An 18,340-nucleotide genomic window follows, 5' to 3' on the forward strand; every position below is an offset into this window, starting at 1 on the left:
GCTTGGGTTTAATCAAGAATAAGTCCTCCCACATCGGCCTTATCTCTTTTTTGATACATTAGTAATTTAATAGATCTTGGGAATCCTGTGCACATAGTATAAATTGTTATATCTTTGTTCACAAGCTAGTAAGATGTGGGGTAGATGATACTATTCTTAGGTGGATCTCACTGTATTCAGCAAGTACTCATTAATGGCTCTGCGTCAACCTAAAGGGAGTTTTCAAGTGAAGTGCCAGCGGGCTTTGTCTTTGGTCCTTTGCTTTTCAACATTTTATAAATGACAAGTGAGGGTGTAGAGGGGATGCTTATCAAATTTACAGAAGGCATGAGTCTGGGAGAGTTAACCCTTTAGAAAATAGAACCAATATTAAAAATGATATTGATGGGCTAGAATGCTGGGCCAAAAAGTTCAATGATAGGGGAGACCTGGCTTTTGCAAGAGTTCCTGTGGAAAGGATCCAAGTCTCTTAGTGAATCAGAAGCCACAGGTGAGCCAACAGAAGGATGCAGCCGCTAAATAGCTAATGTTACCATAAGACTGCATTAACAGAAGCACAATGGCCGGAGCATGGTAAGTAATAGTTCCACTCTATTCTGTGCTTGGGCAGGCAACAACTGGAATCCGGTTCTGGGTGCCACATTTTAAGAAGGACATTGACAAACTGGAGCATGTCCAGAGGACAGCAGGCAAGCTGGTGACAGGTCTGGAAACCTAGTCTTATGTGGAACAGTTGAAAGAGCCAAGTATATTTAGACTGGAAAACATAAGATTACTCTGAGACATGATAGCAGTCTTCAAATATCTGGAGGACTGTCACACAGAAGAAGGAGCAGATTTGTTCTCTGTTTCTCAAGAAAGCAGGATCGGAACTAATGGGTGTAAATTGCAGGGGAGCAGATTTCAGCTAAACACGAGGAAAAACTTTATAATGGTGAGAGCTGTTCAATAGTGGCACAGACTGCCTTGAGGAGGTGGGGAGCTCTCTTTTGCTGAAGGTATTTAAAAGCAGGGACTGCACAAACTACCTGTCAGTGATACTGTAGGTGCAGATCATGCACTAAGCAGAGGATTGGACTACATGACCTCCCTCCACGCTCCCAACCCTTTGATTCTACAAAGCATCGCTGTATGCCTATCTGCATTGCTGTCCTTCAAAAGGACGGTGTCTTATGTGCAAAGCCAGGCACCCAGATAATCCTTCTGTCTTTTTGACAATATGTATTTTAACTTGGCTTTTGCCACCACTCCTCCCTCTGTGCGTTTTAAACTGACTGGCAGGATAATTGTTTTTTTTTTAAAGAAATGTAGCAATTTCCTCCAGTGAAGCCAAGAGCTTGACATCATAAAATGCCTGCTCATTTATGAAATGCTTCACTGTGAGGCAACAGATAAGGCCACAAACAGGAAAAGGCAAACGGACGGCGAGCCAAATAAGGGGCTTTTTAAAATGCCATATATATGACACATAAAAACTGCGACTGCTGGACTAGATGACCTTGAGGTCCCTTCCAGCTCTGATCATATGTGTCCTTTGCCTGTCCATTTCAGGTAAGAGAATTGTAAAGTGGGAGATGTGGCTTCTAGTCTTGTCTGCTTCCCCTTCTTTTGCCTTTGATATGAATGTTGCTGACTAGACAGCCAAAGATGAGCTTTGCCTTGATTCTTCACTTCTCCCTGCTAGGACTCGAGCCCAGAGCCTTTGTTTCCGAGAACAGTGTTCTTTTGCAGCAACCTAGTGTAGTCCTTTCTCCTCACACAGGTTATTTCCCCTGCAGAACTTGAATACTTCTCCCAGTGAGCCTGTCTAGTCTATGTGACTGCCTCCTCTCTTGTGAGCTGCCTGGATGTTTTGCTAAAATTGCCCATCTTTTTTGTGTCAGGCGGTCAAAAAATGTGTGTGTGTTAGTAGTCTAAGGGGACTCAAGCCCTTGGCAGGAATTCCTGCAGGGTGTCAGTTACTGGTCTCCTAATGGCTGCACCAGAGTGATTTCTGCTGTTGAGAGAACTCTGGTGTGTTTACTGTCTGCTTTGCTGTTTAGGATCTCAGCTAAGCACAACTACGCTACCATTCGTGTAGCTGGGACCACAAGACTGCTCTGCAAGTCTACTTCATGTTGATACAGAAAAGGCCAACCTTAAAAACTATTTTACTTTGAATACAAAACAAGTATCCATATTTCACTCCTGAAACAAAATCTGCCTCTCTGCTCCAGGCATACCCATCCAGTGCATCATTAGGCTGCTCTAAAAGGATAACACAATCGCAAAGCATGAGAAATGACATAGGATGCCATTCTTTTATGTTTATATATTCAGTTTCCATAGCAGTTTCAGTGCAAAACTTAGGTGTCAATATTTCTAACAGAACTGCATAGAATAAAACTATTAAATAACTTTGGATTTTCACAATTCTTCCAGTTACCACAAGATGACAAGAATGTTCAAGAAATGTTGTCAGAAGAAAACTCCAAGAGAAGAGTTAAGATCAACTAGAAAAAAATGTTTTACTGTTCCATAGCCTACTGTAAACAAGTGGCAGAAACCTCTCCAAGGTTGCTTTGGTCATATAGGTGGGGAAAACTGCCCTACAGCATCAAAAGCATATGTGTTTCCCGGATTGGTAGCTGCATATGGTGGATTAGTTTTTCCAAGAGCTCAATAAACCAGATTTGTTGGTACCAAATGTATATAGTTACCTTATCTAAAGTACCAGCCGAACAGCAGCGAACATAAGAGCAAGTAAGTCTTTGATGAACAGCTTATTATTTGTACCTTTATACAATTTGAGAGACACTGACAGTAACTTGTAAATACTTGACACTAACCCATTAGGCCTATGACCCGGCACCAGTACTTCAAATAGTTTCAGTTCTGGCCTAGTGGCTTGTGCCTGTACCCTAAGGTTGTTTACAAAAACTGTGACCTGGCCAAATTGTAGCCAGTTTGCCTGGATTTCCCCTCTTAAATGCTGCTCAAAGAAAGGTTCCCCACCTCCTGCCAGGAAATGGTATAATCTATAAATACTTTTGTGTTCCAGTTTTCTGTACTGTGACTATTTATTCTTACCACTGAAAGCAGGATGGGCAACAATGGCCACTTTTTACCACCAACCCTTCTATCCATACCGTGAGTGTACTTTGCAAAATCGGGTTATATATATGCTGCAAATATTGGTTACTTGAGAAGAAAGGTTTTTGTTCCATCTCTGTCTAGACCCATGGATTATCCATAGCCATCTACAACAGGGAACTACGATGCATTTGCTGGTAGGCAACATTGTCAGTTTGTAGATCCACAATCCCCACATTGTGAGTTTGTAGATCCATAGTCCCCACGCCCTCTTCATTCATACGTCTGTATATCATGGTTTTTCCCAGGCTGGGTCTCTTCCCTTTATGTATATATTTGTTAAATATGTTCTGCCACATTTTAAAACACCTGGGAGTAAATGGGAAGGGCTTGGAAGATAAAGTTTTGGTAGCAAAAACATTTTCAGGGCTGCTACCCTGCAGAACCATGAAAGATTTATTTTATCCCACCCCTTGTTATACTGTTTAATTTACATAACCACTAGGCCAAAGTTAAACACCCTCAGGTTATCCAAGTCCTTAGAAATCACTACCCCCAGGCAACCCTGTAGCCAGGCTTCTGTGTTAGGTGGGGCATTTTGGGAGGAGGGATGCACAGTGCCAGCCAATCCCCTCCCCGATAGAGAGGCTGTGAAGTCCAGGCCAGGGGAAGGGAAAGGCAGTCACTTTCCCTGTCACCCCTCCATCCAGCGAGTATGTTAACTCACATGAATGATGTTTAATATGTTGAATTCTCTCACCCTTTTTTGAAAGATCCCCAGGAATACCAGACTCAAAAGCTTGACTTTGCCTATTACTACAGCAGAGCTTAGAAAAGTTACTTTTTAAAACTACAACTTCATGGCCACTGGATTGGGAGTGGAATTGTAGTTCAAAAAAATAACTTTTCCAAGCTCTGACCTACAGTCCCCTTTCACCTGTGGCCTGTCCCCGTGTTCTGATTCTTCAAGAACTGAACTACATTTGTAAAGATAGTGAGCTCCTGAGCTTGGCTTTGATGCTGCATTAAATAAATACTATAGGGTGTGTTTGTTAACTCCTCCTTCAAGTCTTCCTCCTGGCCTTTAGATTCTCCTTCTGTTGGACGATCAAGGAAAAACTTTTTAACTGGCTGCTATGTGAAGGACAAAGTAAGCCATTGGATACTAATTGTGGAAACCTACCAATGCAAACCTATCAATGGCATAGCGCACTGGATTAATTACCAGGCCTGTATGGCTGTGCCAGGGGCTCCAAAGAGATGGCAAACAAGAGGGACAAAAAGGGACACTTTTGTTTCGTTCCATTGTGCAATGCAAACACCTGCAAATTATTAAAATTATTAAATGTATATCCCATTCTTCCCCCCAGTAGGAGCTCAGGGCAGCAGAGTTAATTCTGACCACTGTTTCAGAGGTTCAATAAAGATAGGAAACTGCATTGATGATAAACCTTTCTCCCAGCCTCATCTTCTACAGTCACCTATTAAGGAATCCCCATTCTAATCTGTGAAATTTGTTTGTGCATCCACCACACCCAGTGTGAGAATGAACAATGGTTTACTGTTACGTTTACTGTATTGCAGGAGTGGCCAATCTGGGGCCCTCTAGCTGTTCTTGAATTCCAAATCCTATCAGTCCCAGCCAGCATGGCTAATGGTCAGGGATGCTGGGAGCTATCGTTTAGCAACAACATCTAGAATATCACAGGTTACTGCTACCCTGGTTTAGTGGATCACATTTAGAATGAGCTGAACTGGGCCTGACAACTGCCTACCTTGCATAGATGCATTCTGGTCAGTTTTGGTGTAGGGAGTGATGAATGAATTAAATCTCAAAGCCACCATCACTGTGAACAATTTTGCATCTTAGTCATAACTAAGGATAGTGGCCTGTTCAGACTCAACCCGCTCAACATTTTCCCCTAGATATTCTAGTTATTTTCCACATGCTTAGAGATGCTTCAGCTGTTAGGGTGCTCCTAAATAGCTTCACAAAGTCTAGGCTTGAATAAATCAGGGGATTTACCCTACTTGGTTTTTTAAAGCATTTGACAGGAACACATTCAACATTATGGGGGGGGTAAGTGTTTTGAAGCCTTTACATATCACAAGTGTTGCTTGTTTAGTAATCTGAATAGACAGTGCTGCTCAGAAATGAGCTTCCCCTAGATGACAGAGTACTGGGACCTTAACAGCATTTTTGTAATGTTTGCTTTATGATGAAGGGAAATGCCTTTATGTTCATGATAGCCACCTTGGGACCCAAGGCTATAAATAGAACACAACAACCTGATCTCCAGAGAAAGGTCCTCTACCCACTGGTTATTCCAGCCTTCAGCCAATTCAGTTTTTTCCCTACTCCCTTCTCTTTTCTAAAGTGCAGCTTTTCAGATATGCCCCTTACATTAGCCTCTGCCAGGGGCAGCCATATCATTAGACAAAATGAGGCAGCCAATTATAGATGTTGTGAAAGAGAAACAAATATTTTTACCATCAGGGAAGTGGACTTTTGGGATTTGCTGTCAGCTGCCAAAGTGACTTGCCAGCTTCTGGTCCTTCTGCACCTTAATGCCAGCAGGCGCTCCATTTGTACCTCTACTTGGCAGCAAAATTCCTTGGGCCAGCCCTGGGCCCTTCCTTTAGATGGAGGCCACATTTTCCAAGTCCTAGTGACTCTTTCCTTCAAAATACTTGAGAAGGATCTCTGGGTTCCAAGAGGCCATTCCTAATAATTATCTAACAAGAGAATAGCCGACCTGGAGCCATGATACTACTTTAAAACACTTCTTTAAAGAAGTATTTCACTCATTCTGAAAGAGGAGACATCACCTAATTTTGCATCCAATTTTTTTCACTACCAGCAGTTGGAGAAACAAGTGTTCTGGCCTGTCACCCCAGCCAGAGGTTTCTCATTTGTAATTTTTGTTTTTCTCCTCCAGCCATTCTTTTAGCCCTTCCCTAGTTCTCTTTCCATTCCTGATGCCCTATTCTGCTTGTGCCTAACTTTGAGGAAAAAATAGAACGTGCATGTGTCTTACTTTACAGAGGACAGTCTACTATTTTGAACAGCTGTCAAAAGGACGGTTCTGCATTTGAGAGCTGCCCAGTCCAAGCCTGGTTTAAAGATAAGAAACCATAAAAGAGCCGGAGTCTTGAAGTTACTCTCATCAGTTAGTAGCCCCTTTTCAGCAGACTGAGCAAGTATACTATGTCACTCTCCCACTATGGTGAAATATACTGTATTTCTATTTACACTGTAGGAATTACTCCTAAATTTGCCTCTGTACATACAAATCACCATATGCAAATTTTAAGCAAATTAACATCCTTTTTGGTGATGCACATCCTCTTTTTTGGTAATGTATATCATTGTTCCTCCCCCTCCCCGGCAGGGAAAAATATGTATCTAAACTATGCTGCCTACCTCAGTGCATATGTTTACAGATATTTTATTTAAATTTTATACACCTTGACAAGGTTAGCATCCTGTACCACCATATTCCCCCTCCTCCTTTTTTGCCCAGTGCAGTAATATGGTATGGCCATGCACCTTTTTCAGAAGCAAAACTACTACTGTACAGTTTTGAAATGAGAACTGCATTTATGCTTAAATGTAATACCCAATGTGTGCAGGGCTGAAACCAGCAGCTGTTTGAAACCAGACTTGATTTAAAAAAGGCGTTTGCTTCTGAGCACTTCAGAACAAGCTGTTCTGAAAGCTGTCAAGTTATTATTCCAGCACCTATATACATTGTTAATTGAAAATCAAACAGAAATATTGGCAACCTACTAAAAAAAGGCAACAGCTTGATTTTACTAGAAGCCAGTTATTAATGGTGAATCCACATGTAGGCTTTGTCATGTTAGAGTAGTGGTTGGAGATTGCCCAACACGCCTGCATACAGCCCCCCCCAAAACCATTTCCCTTAGAAAGTTAGATTTTGAGGAGAGTGGTTCTAGTCTCTTTGCCATGCTGCTTTTCTAAAAGCAGGGAGATTTGTGTGGTGTTTTGGAAATGAGGGTGCCACAGCATCTGACTGTCCTAATGCACAACCTATACTCTGCACAAGAGGCTACTGTAAGGACAGAATATGGAGAAACCGATTGGTTCCCCATCGGAAAGGGTGTGAGACGGGTGTATATTATCATATGCAGAACATATCATACGGAAAGTGGGATTGGACCAAGATGAAGGAGGTTTGAAAACTGGAGTGAGAAATACCAATAATTTAAAATATGCAGATGATACCATGCTACTAGCAGAAACCAGTAATGATTTGAAACAAATGCTGTTGAAAGTTAAAGAGGAAAGCACAAAAGGAGGACTACAGCTGAACATCAAGAAGACTAAAGTAATGACAACAGAAGATTTATGTAACTTTAAAGCTGACAATGAGGACATTGAACTTGTCGAGGATTATCAGTACTTTGACACAGTCTTTAACCCAAATGGAGACAATAGTCAAGAAATCAGAAGAAGGCTAGGACTGGGGAGAGCAGCTATGAGAGAACTAGAAAAGGTCCTCAAATGCAAAGATGTATCACTGAACACCAAAGTCAGGATCATTCAGACCATGGTATTCCCGATCTCTATGTATGGATGTGGAAGTTGGACAGTGAAAAAAATGGATAAAAGAAAAATTAACTCATTTGAAATGTGGTGTTGGAGGAGAGCTTTGTGGATACCATGGACGGCGAAAAAGACAAATAATTGGGTGTTAGAACAAATTAAACCAGAGCTATCATTAGAAGCTAAAATGATGAAACTGAGGTTATCATACTTTGGACATATAATGATAAGACATGATTCACTGGAACAGGCAATAATGTTGGGAAAAACAGAAGAAAGTAGAAAAAGAGGAAGACCAAACAAGTGTTGGACTGATTCCATAAAGGAAGCCACAGACCTGAACTTACAAGATCTGAACAGGGTGGTTTATGACAGATGCTATGGGAGATCACTGATTCATAGGGTCGCCATAAGTCATAATTGATTTGAAGGCACATAACTTTGGTTATGGAGAAACATCTCACTTGTAGTTTGGAGTTGGGAAGATGAGACAAGTTCCCCACCTCACTGATGATTAGGTCCATATTTAATATTAATGTAAAGCCTAGGTAAATAGAAATACTGATTTTTTACATTCAGAACTTGATACATACCTACTTATGTGGTAATTCTCTTAACATTCCAATGGGAAATTACATAGAAGGCAGATATCCCTGTGCTATAACCCATGTACACATTTGAGTATGCCCACACTGGGTACTAGACTTGTATCCAAATCTGGCAAAGAAAATTGTGTGTTGAAGGAGGCCTCAGCATGCACTGCTGTACTTGCATAGTGAGACTCAACTGGTCCCCACTGACTGAAAGTATCCTTTGATGTGCAGCCCGTTTGGCCTGCAAGATTTTGTTTAACTAGATCTGTCAAGTTACATAGGTTATATTGCCAACAGCCTGGTCTGCCACCCACAAAGCCCTCTGTTACTGTACTCTTCCACAGCTAGAGCACATTTTTTCAAAGAAATGTTTGCAAATATCATGGCCCTATAGGAGAAAAATTGTCTACAACATTCATTCCTTTTAATATGAGTAGTCATCGCATCCTGTAGAACTGATCCTGGCTTTTAGGAATAGCATTGGTTGGAATGATGACTAGAACCCAAATCTACTAGTTTTATTACTGGAATTTACTCTTCCCATTTGCAACCTAATTGTATTTTAAAACTGTTGGGATGTTTGGGTGAAGGGCAGGTAATAAATGTAAATAATATGCAGTAATATAAGTCAAATAAATATCAGTTAACCTCATTTTTTTATATTAGTATTGAATCTGCCTTTCTTTGGTTCACCTTCTAATTTTGTATCTCAAGTGTTATCAGTAGGTCAGCTAATGCCTTATTGCTGCCCACTATTAACTTAGGGCATCACTGGTTTTTTATTCAGGCTATTATGGAATTAATCTCTCATAAGCCTGGATGAGAGATATAATTTTTGTGAAATCTAGGACACTGTGGTCATGTTAGTATCATATGAATGCATGAATGTGCTAGAATCTGAACAAGGACAGAAAATAGCTGGTGCAGTCTCTACCTAATGCTACCTGTATTAGGTAGATCACAGCCTAATTGACAGCAAAGATGTGCCATAACAGTGCTAACCTTGAGAACTGGATAAGTACACTGGTTCCATATCTATTTCCCACCCAAAATAAAAAGGAACTGGAAGGATATTACATAGTTGGTTTGGAACTGGGTAAGTCGAGAGGAAGACTAGAAATTAAACTGCCACTGGATCTTTGGAAAACCCCTTAATTTGAGGGGAGGGAGAAAGGAGGATCAACAGTTACACTCAAGTTGACAATCTTTATTTGTTTTACTTTAAGGAAACCAAAATAAGGTGCATATTTGTAGCCCTCCCAAGAGCCACTCATCCACCAACTGACATTAATAATGTAAAGAAATGCATATTTACTATACATGCATGGAACAAGTTCCAACAGTAAAGAAATTCTACAGTCCATTCCAACTTTCAGTTCAAAACTGAACAAAACCTAAACTCCAGTTTGTTGTTCTAGGCCCTCTTAAAACAACCCCACTTTATATTCCTCCCACCCTAAGGTGCATTCACATGACAGGAAGCAATCTAGCACTTAAATAGTCTTTAAGAGCAACAATGCACCTTGCTCTACTGACAATTATAGGCAAAAAGAGTGCAATCAAGAAATATTCAGGCACTCTAAAGTGACTCAGCAAAAATGTGCAGTATGGGAAAAGTAATTGAAACTGGCAGGTACTTGGCACTAATTTCAGCAACCCAACACTTGACTGCTTATCCATTTGGTTCAACTAGTACTTCACCCAAGGTGGTGCTGCTTTTGAACAGCCAGGCATATTTGCATTTCTACAGATAGCGTTTATCTCTGCGCTGCAGAAGTAGCAGCACTAACAAAACCATCTGTCCTCTTGTTTTGAGGAAAATGTACGAAGAGGTCCAAATACTACTTTTTATTCCATATTACTTCAATGCTATGCAAACAGAATTGGTTCCCAAATAAGTGTTTTATTATGACCATGCTCCTAAACTTAAGCTAGTTTCCTTTTCTGGGATATTATGTATGCAAAGGCTACCAATTAAGTGCATGGCCAGCTGCAATAGGAAGTGCTGTTGAAAGCCACATGGGTTAAGTTAGTTTTCCCTACTACCTTTCCATTTTGATTTAGACAACATGGTTGAAGAATTCAAAACTTCTGCTGGGAGCCACTGTTTGGATTTCAAATACCTATGCTAATTTATCAAAACATGGATTCTTTTAAGTATAAGTATAAATTAACATTGCCAACTAGAGGACTGCAGCCAAAATTAAGCTACTTTGCACCATGTTCCCTTTGAACAGCCTCCTTCAGGAAGACAGTGGAGCTAACACAACACTCCAGATAGGTCATCTTTACAGGAACTTTTCTTGAAGCCAGCCTGTTTATATGCTACATGTGAAAAGGCACCTCATTCTATACTTTGAGACTTCTTTGGGGAGGTAGGGAGTGGGAGGAGAACACAACTAATCTTTGGTCAAAAAGCTCCAGGTTTTTTTAAAAAAAATTGAACCCATTTTTCAAGAGGAGCCCCTCTTGAAACTAGAACATCGTTATAGAAAATGTCTTCTGGTCTAAGACATCTACTAGCTTGGAGCCATTATTTCCAGTGTGGTTCTCACCAATTAAGTCTTCAACAGTATTATTCCTGAAATTCCTAGTCATACATACTTGTAAGCCAGTGGAGCAGTACATCAACGTAATAAAGCAAAGCCATTCCAGCTTTCTACTGGTTAGCCTTTAAGACTTGCAACTTCAGAGAATTAGGGAAGTCCTACCATTTCAACTGAATTCTATAAAAAAAATGTTCCATATTTCTCCTACATTTCCCTGGCAGGTCAGCCCAAGTTTCAGTGGAAAATAAAAGATTAAACTGAAGATACATAATTGCCATATATTAGCTAGTACTTTTTTTTAAAGTCTTACTTAAGTTAGAATTTCTGTATCATGTGATTTAGGATAGCCTTAATTTCTTTAAACTAAGTGACAGATTTGGCAGAATCCATTCTTTTCTCCAAACTAAAATTCATCTTTTAGTGCTGCTGTAGCAGCAATGAGCCAACTGCTAATTAAGACTTCCTAAAAAAAAAAAGAAAATGGCTGCAATCCTGCATACAGTTAAGCTGCTTATCTACTACTGATTTCCAACAGGTGTTTGAGCAGTTTGATTGTGTGCAGGACTGTAGCCATGATTTTCCATGGTCTATCAGCCTAGTCCTCATTTGCAAAGATAACTTAATTCAAACTTCAGAAGGCAAGATGGCATTGGAGCAATCAAACAGCTATTATTGCTCTGGCACTGTCCCAATAGCATCTTTCCATCTTCAGTTTTAGAAAGCCTTGGGCAATTATATAGACAAGCTTTAGGACAGTTGCTTCTTTTAGACAAGATAAGATATTCTAGGAAAGATGGGGCCACACGATGGCCTGACTAAGACTATTTAATAAACTCTAAGTAGCAGCGCTATTGTTTTCTATAAAGGAAAGAGAAATCTGGGAGACATTCCATTCTGGTTGGTTGGGGCTTTGGAATGCAGAAAGCTCAAAATTAGTTACAAGGCAGCCAGGTGGGATAGGATTGGCCATAGATATCTGCAATGTAGTAGCTGCTGAAGTTTGCATCACTAACATACGGAGCTGGTTGGTAATAGCAAGTGACATTAGTAGCATTAGGGATGATGTTTTGCTCTGCCAGCACTCTGAGTGCTAGAAGGGAGATCAGGTTCAGTGTCTGCCTTCGCTCATGTCCCATGAGGCACACAGTACTTTCATTCACCACTCTGCGCAAGGTCATCAGGTAGTCATATTTGCTCCTGTCCTCTTCAGCAAAGTGGTTCTGGAGGTATGTCTCCAATTTACGCTTCTGTTCCAGAATGTCTGGGAAGTCTATGAAGAACCTAGAGCACATGTAACGCTCCAGGGTTTTTATCTTCTCCTTGTTCATGGGCTTGAAGTCTCTCACAAGAAGATTGCTGTACTTCAGGAGGCCCCCTCCCCTAATTTCCTCAGGGTTCTTGGTGGCTATCAGTCTGTTGTTAAGGTGATTAAAAGCTGCCTCAAAGTCACCATACATACTTTCTCCAATTACAGTTGGATGGAAATGCTCAGACATTGGGTTTTCTGAGCAATCATAATACAAGAGCAGAGAATCTAGTATGATTTGAAAAGAATCCACACTAAACTCAAACTGCCGCCTTATACGATCCACAAACTTGAGCTCTACATTCCTGCCGTGCTTGTTGGAAAGAGATATGAGGCTCCATCGGTCAATATCAGTGCACACCTTCACCAGTTTTTCAATATAGGCTTCCTTAAGGGTCATAGGGCTAATTTTCAATTTGTTCACACCTTCGGGCAAGAAGTTTAAAAGGGACTGCAAAACCACATCTCTGACCAACTGGAACTCAGTCTCATTTGGTACTGACACTTGAAAGACAAGATCGAGATCCTTACAGCCTAGTCCATTATCTTTGACTAAGACATGACCTGCTGCAGAACCATTCAGACGGACATCATGCACCTGAATGTTTACTTCATCCAGCCTGCGGCGAACAGTTTGAACAATATCCTTCAGGGTTATTTTCAGAGTTGGAAAATTGCCTCGTCCATGAATTGGTACCACCTCTGACAGGACCTCATGAAGGCGACCGACCTGATCCCAGCTGAGCACACTGCAGGACATGCAATCAGCATTTGGTCTGTTGTCTGCCATTGTAGACTGATGTTTGAAATAACTGGAAGAGGAAGAAAACATTTTGATCAGATTGTGCAGTTATACCAAGAGGACACAGCTAATGCAAGACTCTGCTGTTGGCCAGAGAAGCCCTTCATGGAAAGAGGTAGGAACCTGGATAAACTTATTCTATGTTTCACAATGCTTGCTGCAGTCCAGATTGCTCAGCCCTAGTCCCTCAAGTTCCATTAATTACAATGGAAGGATGGACTGTGCATTCAGTTTCTCTTAACATCTTCTGCAATATATTCAAAGTTTTGCAAATGATCAGAACAGCAAATGCAAGTAATGCTCATTTGTTGTGAGGAATACAAACATCTTCCCTTAAAATACTCTTAGAGAATAAGGGTACAACTCTTAGGATTGCACCTTGGATTTCTGGTCTCATTACATTTTCTATCTAATGCTGTGGTGTCTGGGGCTGGTGGGAGTTGTAGTCCAACACCACGGTGACTACCCCTGCTCTGTGTGAACTAGGTGTCTATGCGTGCCAGTTCCCAAAGAAAGCTATCTGCATGGGGGAAGGGAAGGGCTCAGCTGATATCATCTTCCAGCATCCTATTTCAACGTGGGTTCCTGGTGAATGCATGAACTGGGACCATGTGTGTTTGGCATCCAAAGGGTTAGCTGCTAAGCTTCTCTCCAAAGTTTGGTTGCTGACTATGAAAGATAATTAGATCACTTAACCCATCCAGCAGCAATCAGTAATCTGTCCCAGTTGTCTTCTCTCTCTGACTCCTTTATCTTTCTCTAGAACTGGTGTGTCAATTGTGGGTTGCTACTGCAGCTACAAGTTGAATACTAATGTTCTTACCCATCTGCTCAAAACAAGAGGAGACTATATCTTACATTCTCCACCCACAAGTGTACCCCTTCTGCATCTCCTCCCACTAAAACCTCTTGGTATTTACTGCAGCATATTTAGTATGGCATGTGCCATGTACAGTGTATAGTATATTATATAAAGTTTAGATATGTACAACATTTGTATGCACTGAACATCTCTCTCTCTTTCCATATGCACTCATCTACAGGTCACATGTGAATATTTGAAGCTGGCAGGGGCTTTCCAGGGTGTCGGGCAGAGGTATTCCCTAAGCCTGTACACCCTTATCTGGAAATGCCAAGGACTGAACCTGGAATACTTGTTTTGCATCTCATCACTGAACTATGGCTCCTCCTAGTTCTAGCTTATGCTACCCAAGAAGCTCACTATAGAATTTTCAGCCAAAACGTGCACTTTGATCAAAACATTTAACACAGCAAAGATCAGTTTCCACATAGGTTTAAACATGCTCTGGGTGGAGGTATTAAGATGGCCTTATAGTTTCTGCACCCTATACTTTTTTCTGACTATATCTTTTTCAACTCTGAAATGGTACCATGGCCAGGGGTAAGTGCAAGTATCTTCTCTATGTGAAGTGCTCCTGAATATTTATAACCTAGAACGGCATACCGCCTCACCATCAACCCTCCTAAGCTCAGGAATTTACTAAGAGGGAGAGGTTCACATACCACAAGATCTTGACAGGAAGAATACTTGAAGCAACAGTGAGAACCAATACTGGACTTCCAAGAACAGTAACTTGGCAGCAGGGTTGCTCTCTACCTAGTTATGCCCTAGTAGTCAACACCTATCCTGAGTGATCTGGCAGAGCATGGATTTAAGTTACCATCCTTGTGCAAATTTAATTAGGCACCTCAGAAATCTAAAGTAGCAACCCCAAACATTGAAGAGCCTATACGTGCTTCCATATACCATATTGTTAGAGTCCCTTCTACTTCTAGACTATGTCTTTAGCTCTAAATGTTGTTTTTTAAAAATTTTAATCAGAGAAATTGGTGTTGGGTGCCCCATTAAGTTGATCCTTATCCTTCATTGAGGATAAGACTATCTGTGGTTACTCATGGAGGATAAGGCTGTCAGTAGCTATCAGCCATGATGGTTATGCTCTGCCTCCACAGTCAGAGGCAGTAAGCTTCCAAACACCAGTTGCTGCAAACCACAGGAGGGGAGAGTGCTCTTGCACTCAGGCCCTGCTTGTGGGCTTTCCATAGGCATCTGACTGGCCACCATGAGAACAGGATGCTGGACTAGATGGGCCACTGGACTGATCCAGTAAGCTCTTCTTATGTTCTTAGGACCAGGCTTCTCCTGTTATATGAATAAGTATTTTAGTCCCCTTGTCACCTGTGAGAAGGTCAGGCTCTAGCTAGGGTATTATTAGTCTCCAATAAAAGATCACTACACATTCTAATGCCCCCCCGCATGTTTACAGGTGTGGCACATGAACACTAGAGACACCATGCAATGCACCCAGACTGCCATTTTACACGGTACAAACTGGTTCAAACCAACCAATACAGCATATAGTAGAGAGGAACCTTCATCAGTGTTTAATGACAATGGCAGAGGCATACTCGTGTCTTAGTGTAAGGTTGGAAGTATTTACAAGCACAGAAGAATGTACCTTCCAATATTTTACAGCTGAAAACAGGGGATATAGAACACCTGAAATCCTAAGAAGTGGCACCCAGCTGTAGTTTACAAGTTTTATTCAGTCATAGCTAACTGAAGAGAACAGAAGTCCAAGGAACGCCCTGTAATCCCCATGTTTGTTAGCAACGTAGTGTGGATGCCCCTGCCTCCTTAATACTCTCAGTCACACACCTAGAAACACAATCTAATGGTTCTCTGTGTAGCCAACCCCTCAGAAGAGCTGTGGCTGGCTAGTGGTAGAAGGGAAGGAAAAAGCTGAAGAGTTCCTGCAGCAAGGCATAGGGAAAGCAGGCAGCAGTGGTCCCTGGGAACATGGAGGTGAAGCAAAGTCTCCCACAGCTCTATTTAACATAGCTGCAGCCTTGGACCACTCCAGTATAAATTCTGTTCAACAGGAAAGTTTATAAGGTGCATTTCTGCAGGAAGAATGAACAACAGGAACTGAATGGCAGATGCTTCCTTAACCAAACTGTTTTAAAACAAAAAACACCAACCATCACATGTGTCCGAATGCAGACCGGAGGCTAAGCTACTGGACCTAGCTGAGGCATTGATAAGATACCCAAGCATTATGTCAAAGCTTGTTCTGGTGTATTCAGGGCAGTTTTGCTCTGAGACAGCACACACAATAGCATCCTGAGAAAATAATCCAGCTGTGCGAGACTGCACATAAGTGGTGGCATTCAGTACTAGTCCTAGTCAGAGGAGACTCATTGAAATGAATAGACATGGGTAACTTAGGTTCATTAATTTCAAAGAGCCTACTCTGAGAACTTAGTTGAATACAACCCAAGATTTTGTAACCACTTACATTTGTAAGTCCAGCAATATCTGGAGGGCCACAGATTTCCCTGCGTCGATCTAAAGACAAGTATCCACCATGCCCTTTACTAGCAAAGCCTCTGTCTCTTCCACCACCACACACTCCCTATTCTATTTAACATGCAGCATAAGGAAGAGTTGTGTGAAATGCAATAGCATGTTTACTGCTTTTAGTTGGTCTTAAAACATAGTTACTTCTTTGGCTTTCTTCCCCTAATAAACCAGCATCGTTGCTTGCCTTTAGTCAAAAGTACTTCACAGCAATTTCAGTAAAATTTATTCTCAAATAGATTTGTTTAAAATTGTAGCAATAATCTCCCATGAAAACTATTAGGGAAGGAGAAGAGCACAATAACCAAATTGTCATGACAGAGATCAACTGATAAGGGCACTGACTAAGCCACAACTTGAAGGATGCAAGACTACACAAGCAGTAAAGAAACGTTAGAATAGGTAGCAGATGGTAGAGTAGAACACGGCTTAAGACTACAGGGGTGCTTGTGTGGATGGGAATCATCACAATTTGTTGTGCTTCCCCCATTAAGAACCCCAAGCAGGTCGAAAGCCGGAAAAGGAGTGGGCTAAAAAAGAAAAAAGCACCCTCTCGCCCTTGGGTACTAGCTTTCTGTTAACAGGGAGTTTTAATTAATACAGGGGAGCCCTCTGTAGTAGTGCTCGCGTCCATATCGCCATTCATCTTTTTATCACCTACTTTTGTTGCCTATAAACCCACAAAAGTTATTCCAAGCGTTTCCCTTCGCCAGGGGCCAAAGCTGTCAAACTCGCAGCAATCAACACTCCGAGGCCGACCTTACAGGGAGGAAAAAAACGCCGGCAGAGGCAGCGCGTGAAGCGAAGGTGCGATCGCTTCCCACCCTAGAGAGCCTAAGGCGGGGCCCGGGCGGTTGCATTCCCTTTCCCGGTACACTCACCAAAGAGCCCTGGTAGCCTCTCTCCCAAAACCGTCCCTGCGCGCAGTAACAGCCAGAGTTCTCCTTCAGCCCCTCTCGCGGCTTCCTTTATAAAACACCCGCCTTCGCGCGAGGCCCCGCCCCGGCTGCCGCAGCCAACCTTCGGGCGGCGGAGGAAAAACGGAGAGTCCCCTCATTGGGTTCATTCAGCCCTGATATAAATCAACTGAATATTATTTAGGGCCATGAGGCTCAATGGGTAAAGGGCGAGGGATTTCAGTTTGTTGAAATCGGGGCCAGTTGGAGTAAGTCAAAATCAAGCGTTCGGGGGGGGGATCTCCTGATGTTGCTGAACTTCTGATATATAAATCAACTGAATATTATTTAGGGCCATGAGGCTCAATGGGCAAAGGGCGAGGGATTTCAGTTTGTTGAAATCGGGGCCAGCTGGAGTAAGTCAAAATCAAGCGTTCATGGGGGGGGGGTCTCCTGATGTTGCTGAACTTCTGATATATAAATCAACTGAATATTATTTAGGGCCATGAGGCTCAATGGGCAAAGGGCGAGGGATTGCAGTTTGTTGAAATCGGGGCCAGTTGGAGTAAGTCAAAATCAAGCGTTCATTGGGGGGGGATCTCCTGATGTTGCTGAACTTCCAAAAGAAAGAGGTTCAGGTGCCAAAGAATACTCGTTTATTTACATAAACATTCCACGAGTGGATCCGGATGCCTGAGGCCTTTCGAGCACACGCACTTTTCTCAAGGTATATAGACTATTTCTTTCGCCTAAGAAGATCGTGTATCACATTTTGCAGTCGTCTGGATGAGCCCTAAGTAATGAGGGGGTTGCTATGAGAACCAACAAACATTGGTGCCTTTGAAAAAAGAGTGCATGTTCCAAACGCCGCAGGCCACTGGGCTAATTCATGGAGTGATTCTGTAAATAAATAACATGTTTTTCAGCTCCAAGTTTGGGCTGTTGTCTCTCCTCCATTCCTCTGCAGTGGTCTTTAGATGCCTCCCTATGAGAAAAAATACATACCCAGCGATCTCTTTATTTGAACTAGGACTTATTCAGATACCAGATGGCGTTATGTCTTATTTGTGCACAATAGTGCTTTATTGCAGGAAAAGCAATGTAGGTTTTCTATTTTAAAACCATAAATGGCTGATGTGAGATTTGAAGTGGAAATTCCTGGCCTCACGC

At 41.8% G+C, this 18,340-nt stretch overlaps 1 protein-coding gene across 2 annotated transcripts; it reads right to left on the reverse strand.

Annotated features, from left to right (window-relative positions):
• Positions 1-9,427: 9,427 nt before the first annotated feature.
• On the reverse strand, positions 9,428-17,259 carry TENT5C (terminal nucleotidyltransferase 5C). Of its 2 annotated transcripts, none has more exons than XM_061637884.1 (2): positions 17,156-17,259; positions 9,428-12,902 (listed from the first exon to the last, which is right to left on the reverse strand). In XM_061637884.1, the coding sequence occupies exon 2, from the start codon at positions 12,878-12,880 to the stop codon at positions 11,717-11,719; it is 1,164 nt and encodes a 387-aa protein (XP_061493868.1). In that variant the 5' UTR covers positions 12,881-12,902; positions 17,156-17,259; the 3' UTR covers positions 9,428-11,716. The 2 variants fall into 2 exon arrangements, with proteins under 2 accessions (XP_061493868.1, XP_061493874.1); XM_061637890.1 differs by lacking the exon at positions 17,156-17,259 and adding an exon at positions 16,936-17,088.
• Between the last annotated feature and the right edge of the window lie 1,081 nt (positions 17,260-18,340).

Source organism: Rhineura floridana, chromosome 1 (genome assembly GCF_030035675.1).
Source record: "Rhineura floridana isolate rRhiFlo1 chromosome 1, rRhiFlo1.hap2, whole genome shotgun sequence".
Lineage (NCBI taxonomy): Eukaryota > Metazoa > Chordata > Lepidosauria > Squamata > Rhineuridae > Rhineura > Rhineura floridana.

Bases quoted from the DNA above. Each gene is read 5' to 3' on its own strand.
- TENT5C (XM_061637884.1), bottom strand. From the start codon at position 12,880: ATGGCAGACAACAGACCAAATGCTGATTGCATGTCCTGCAGTGTGCTC.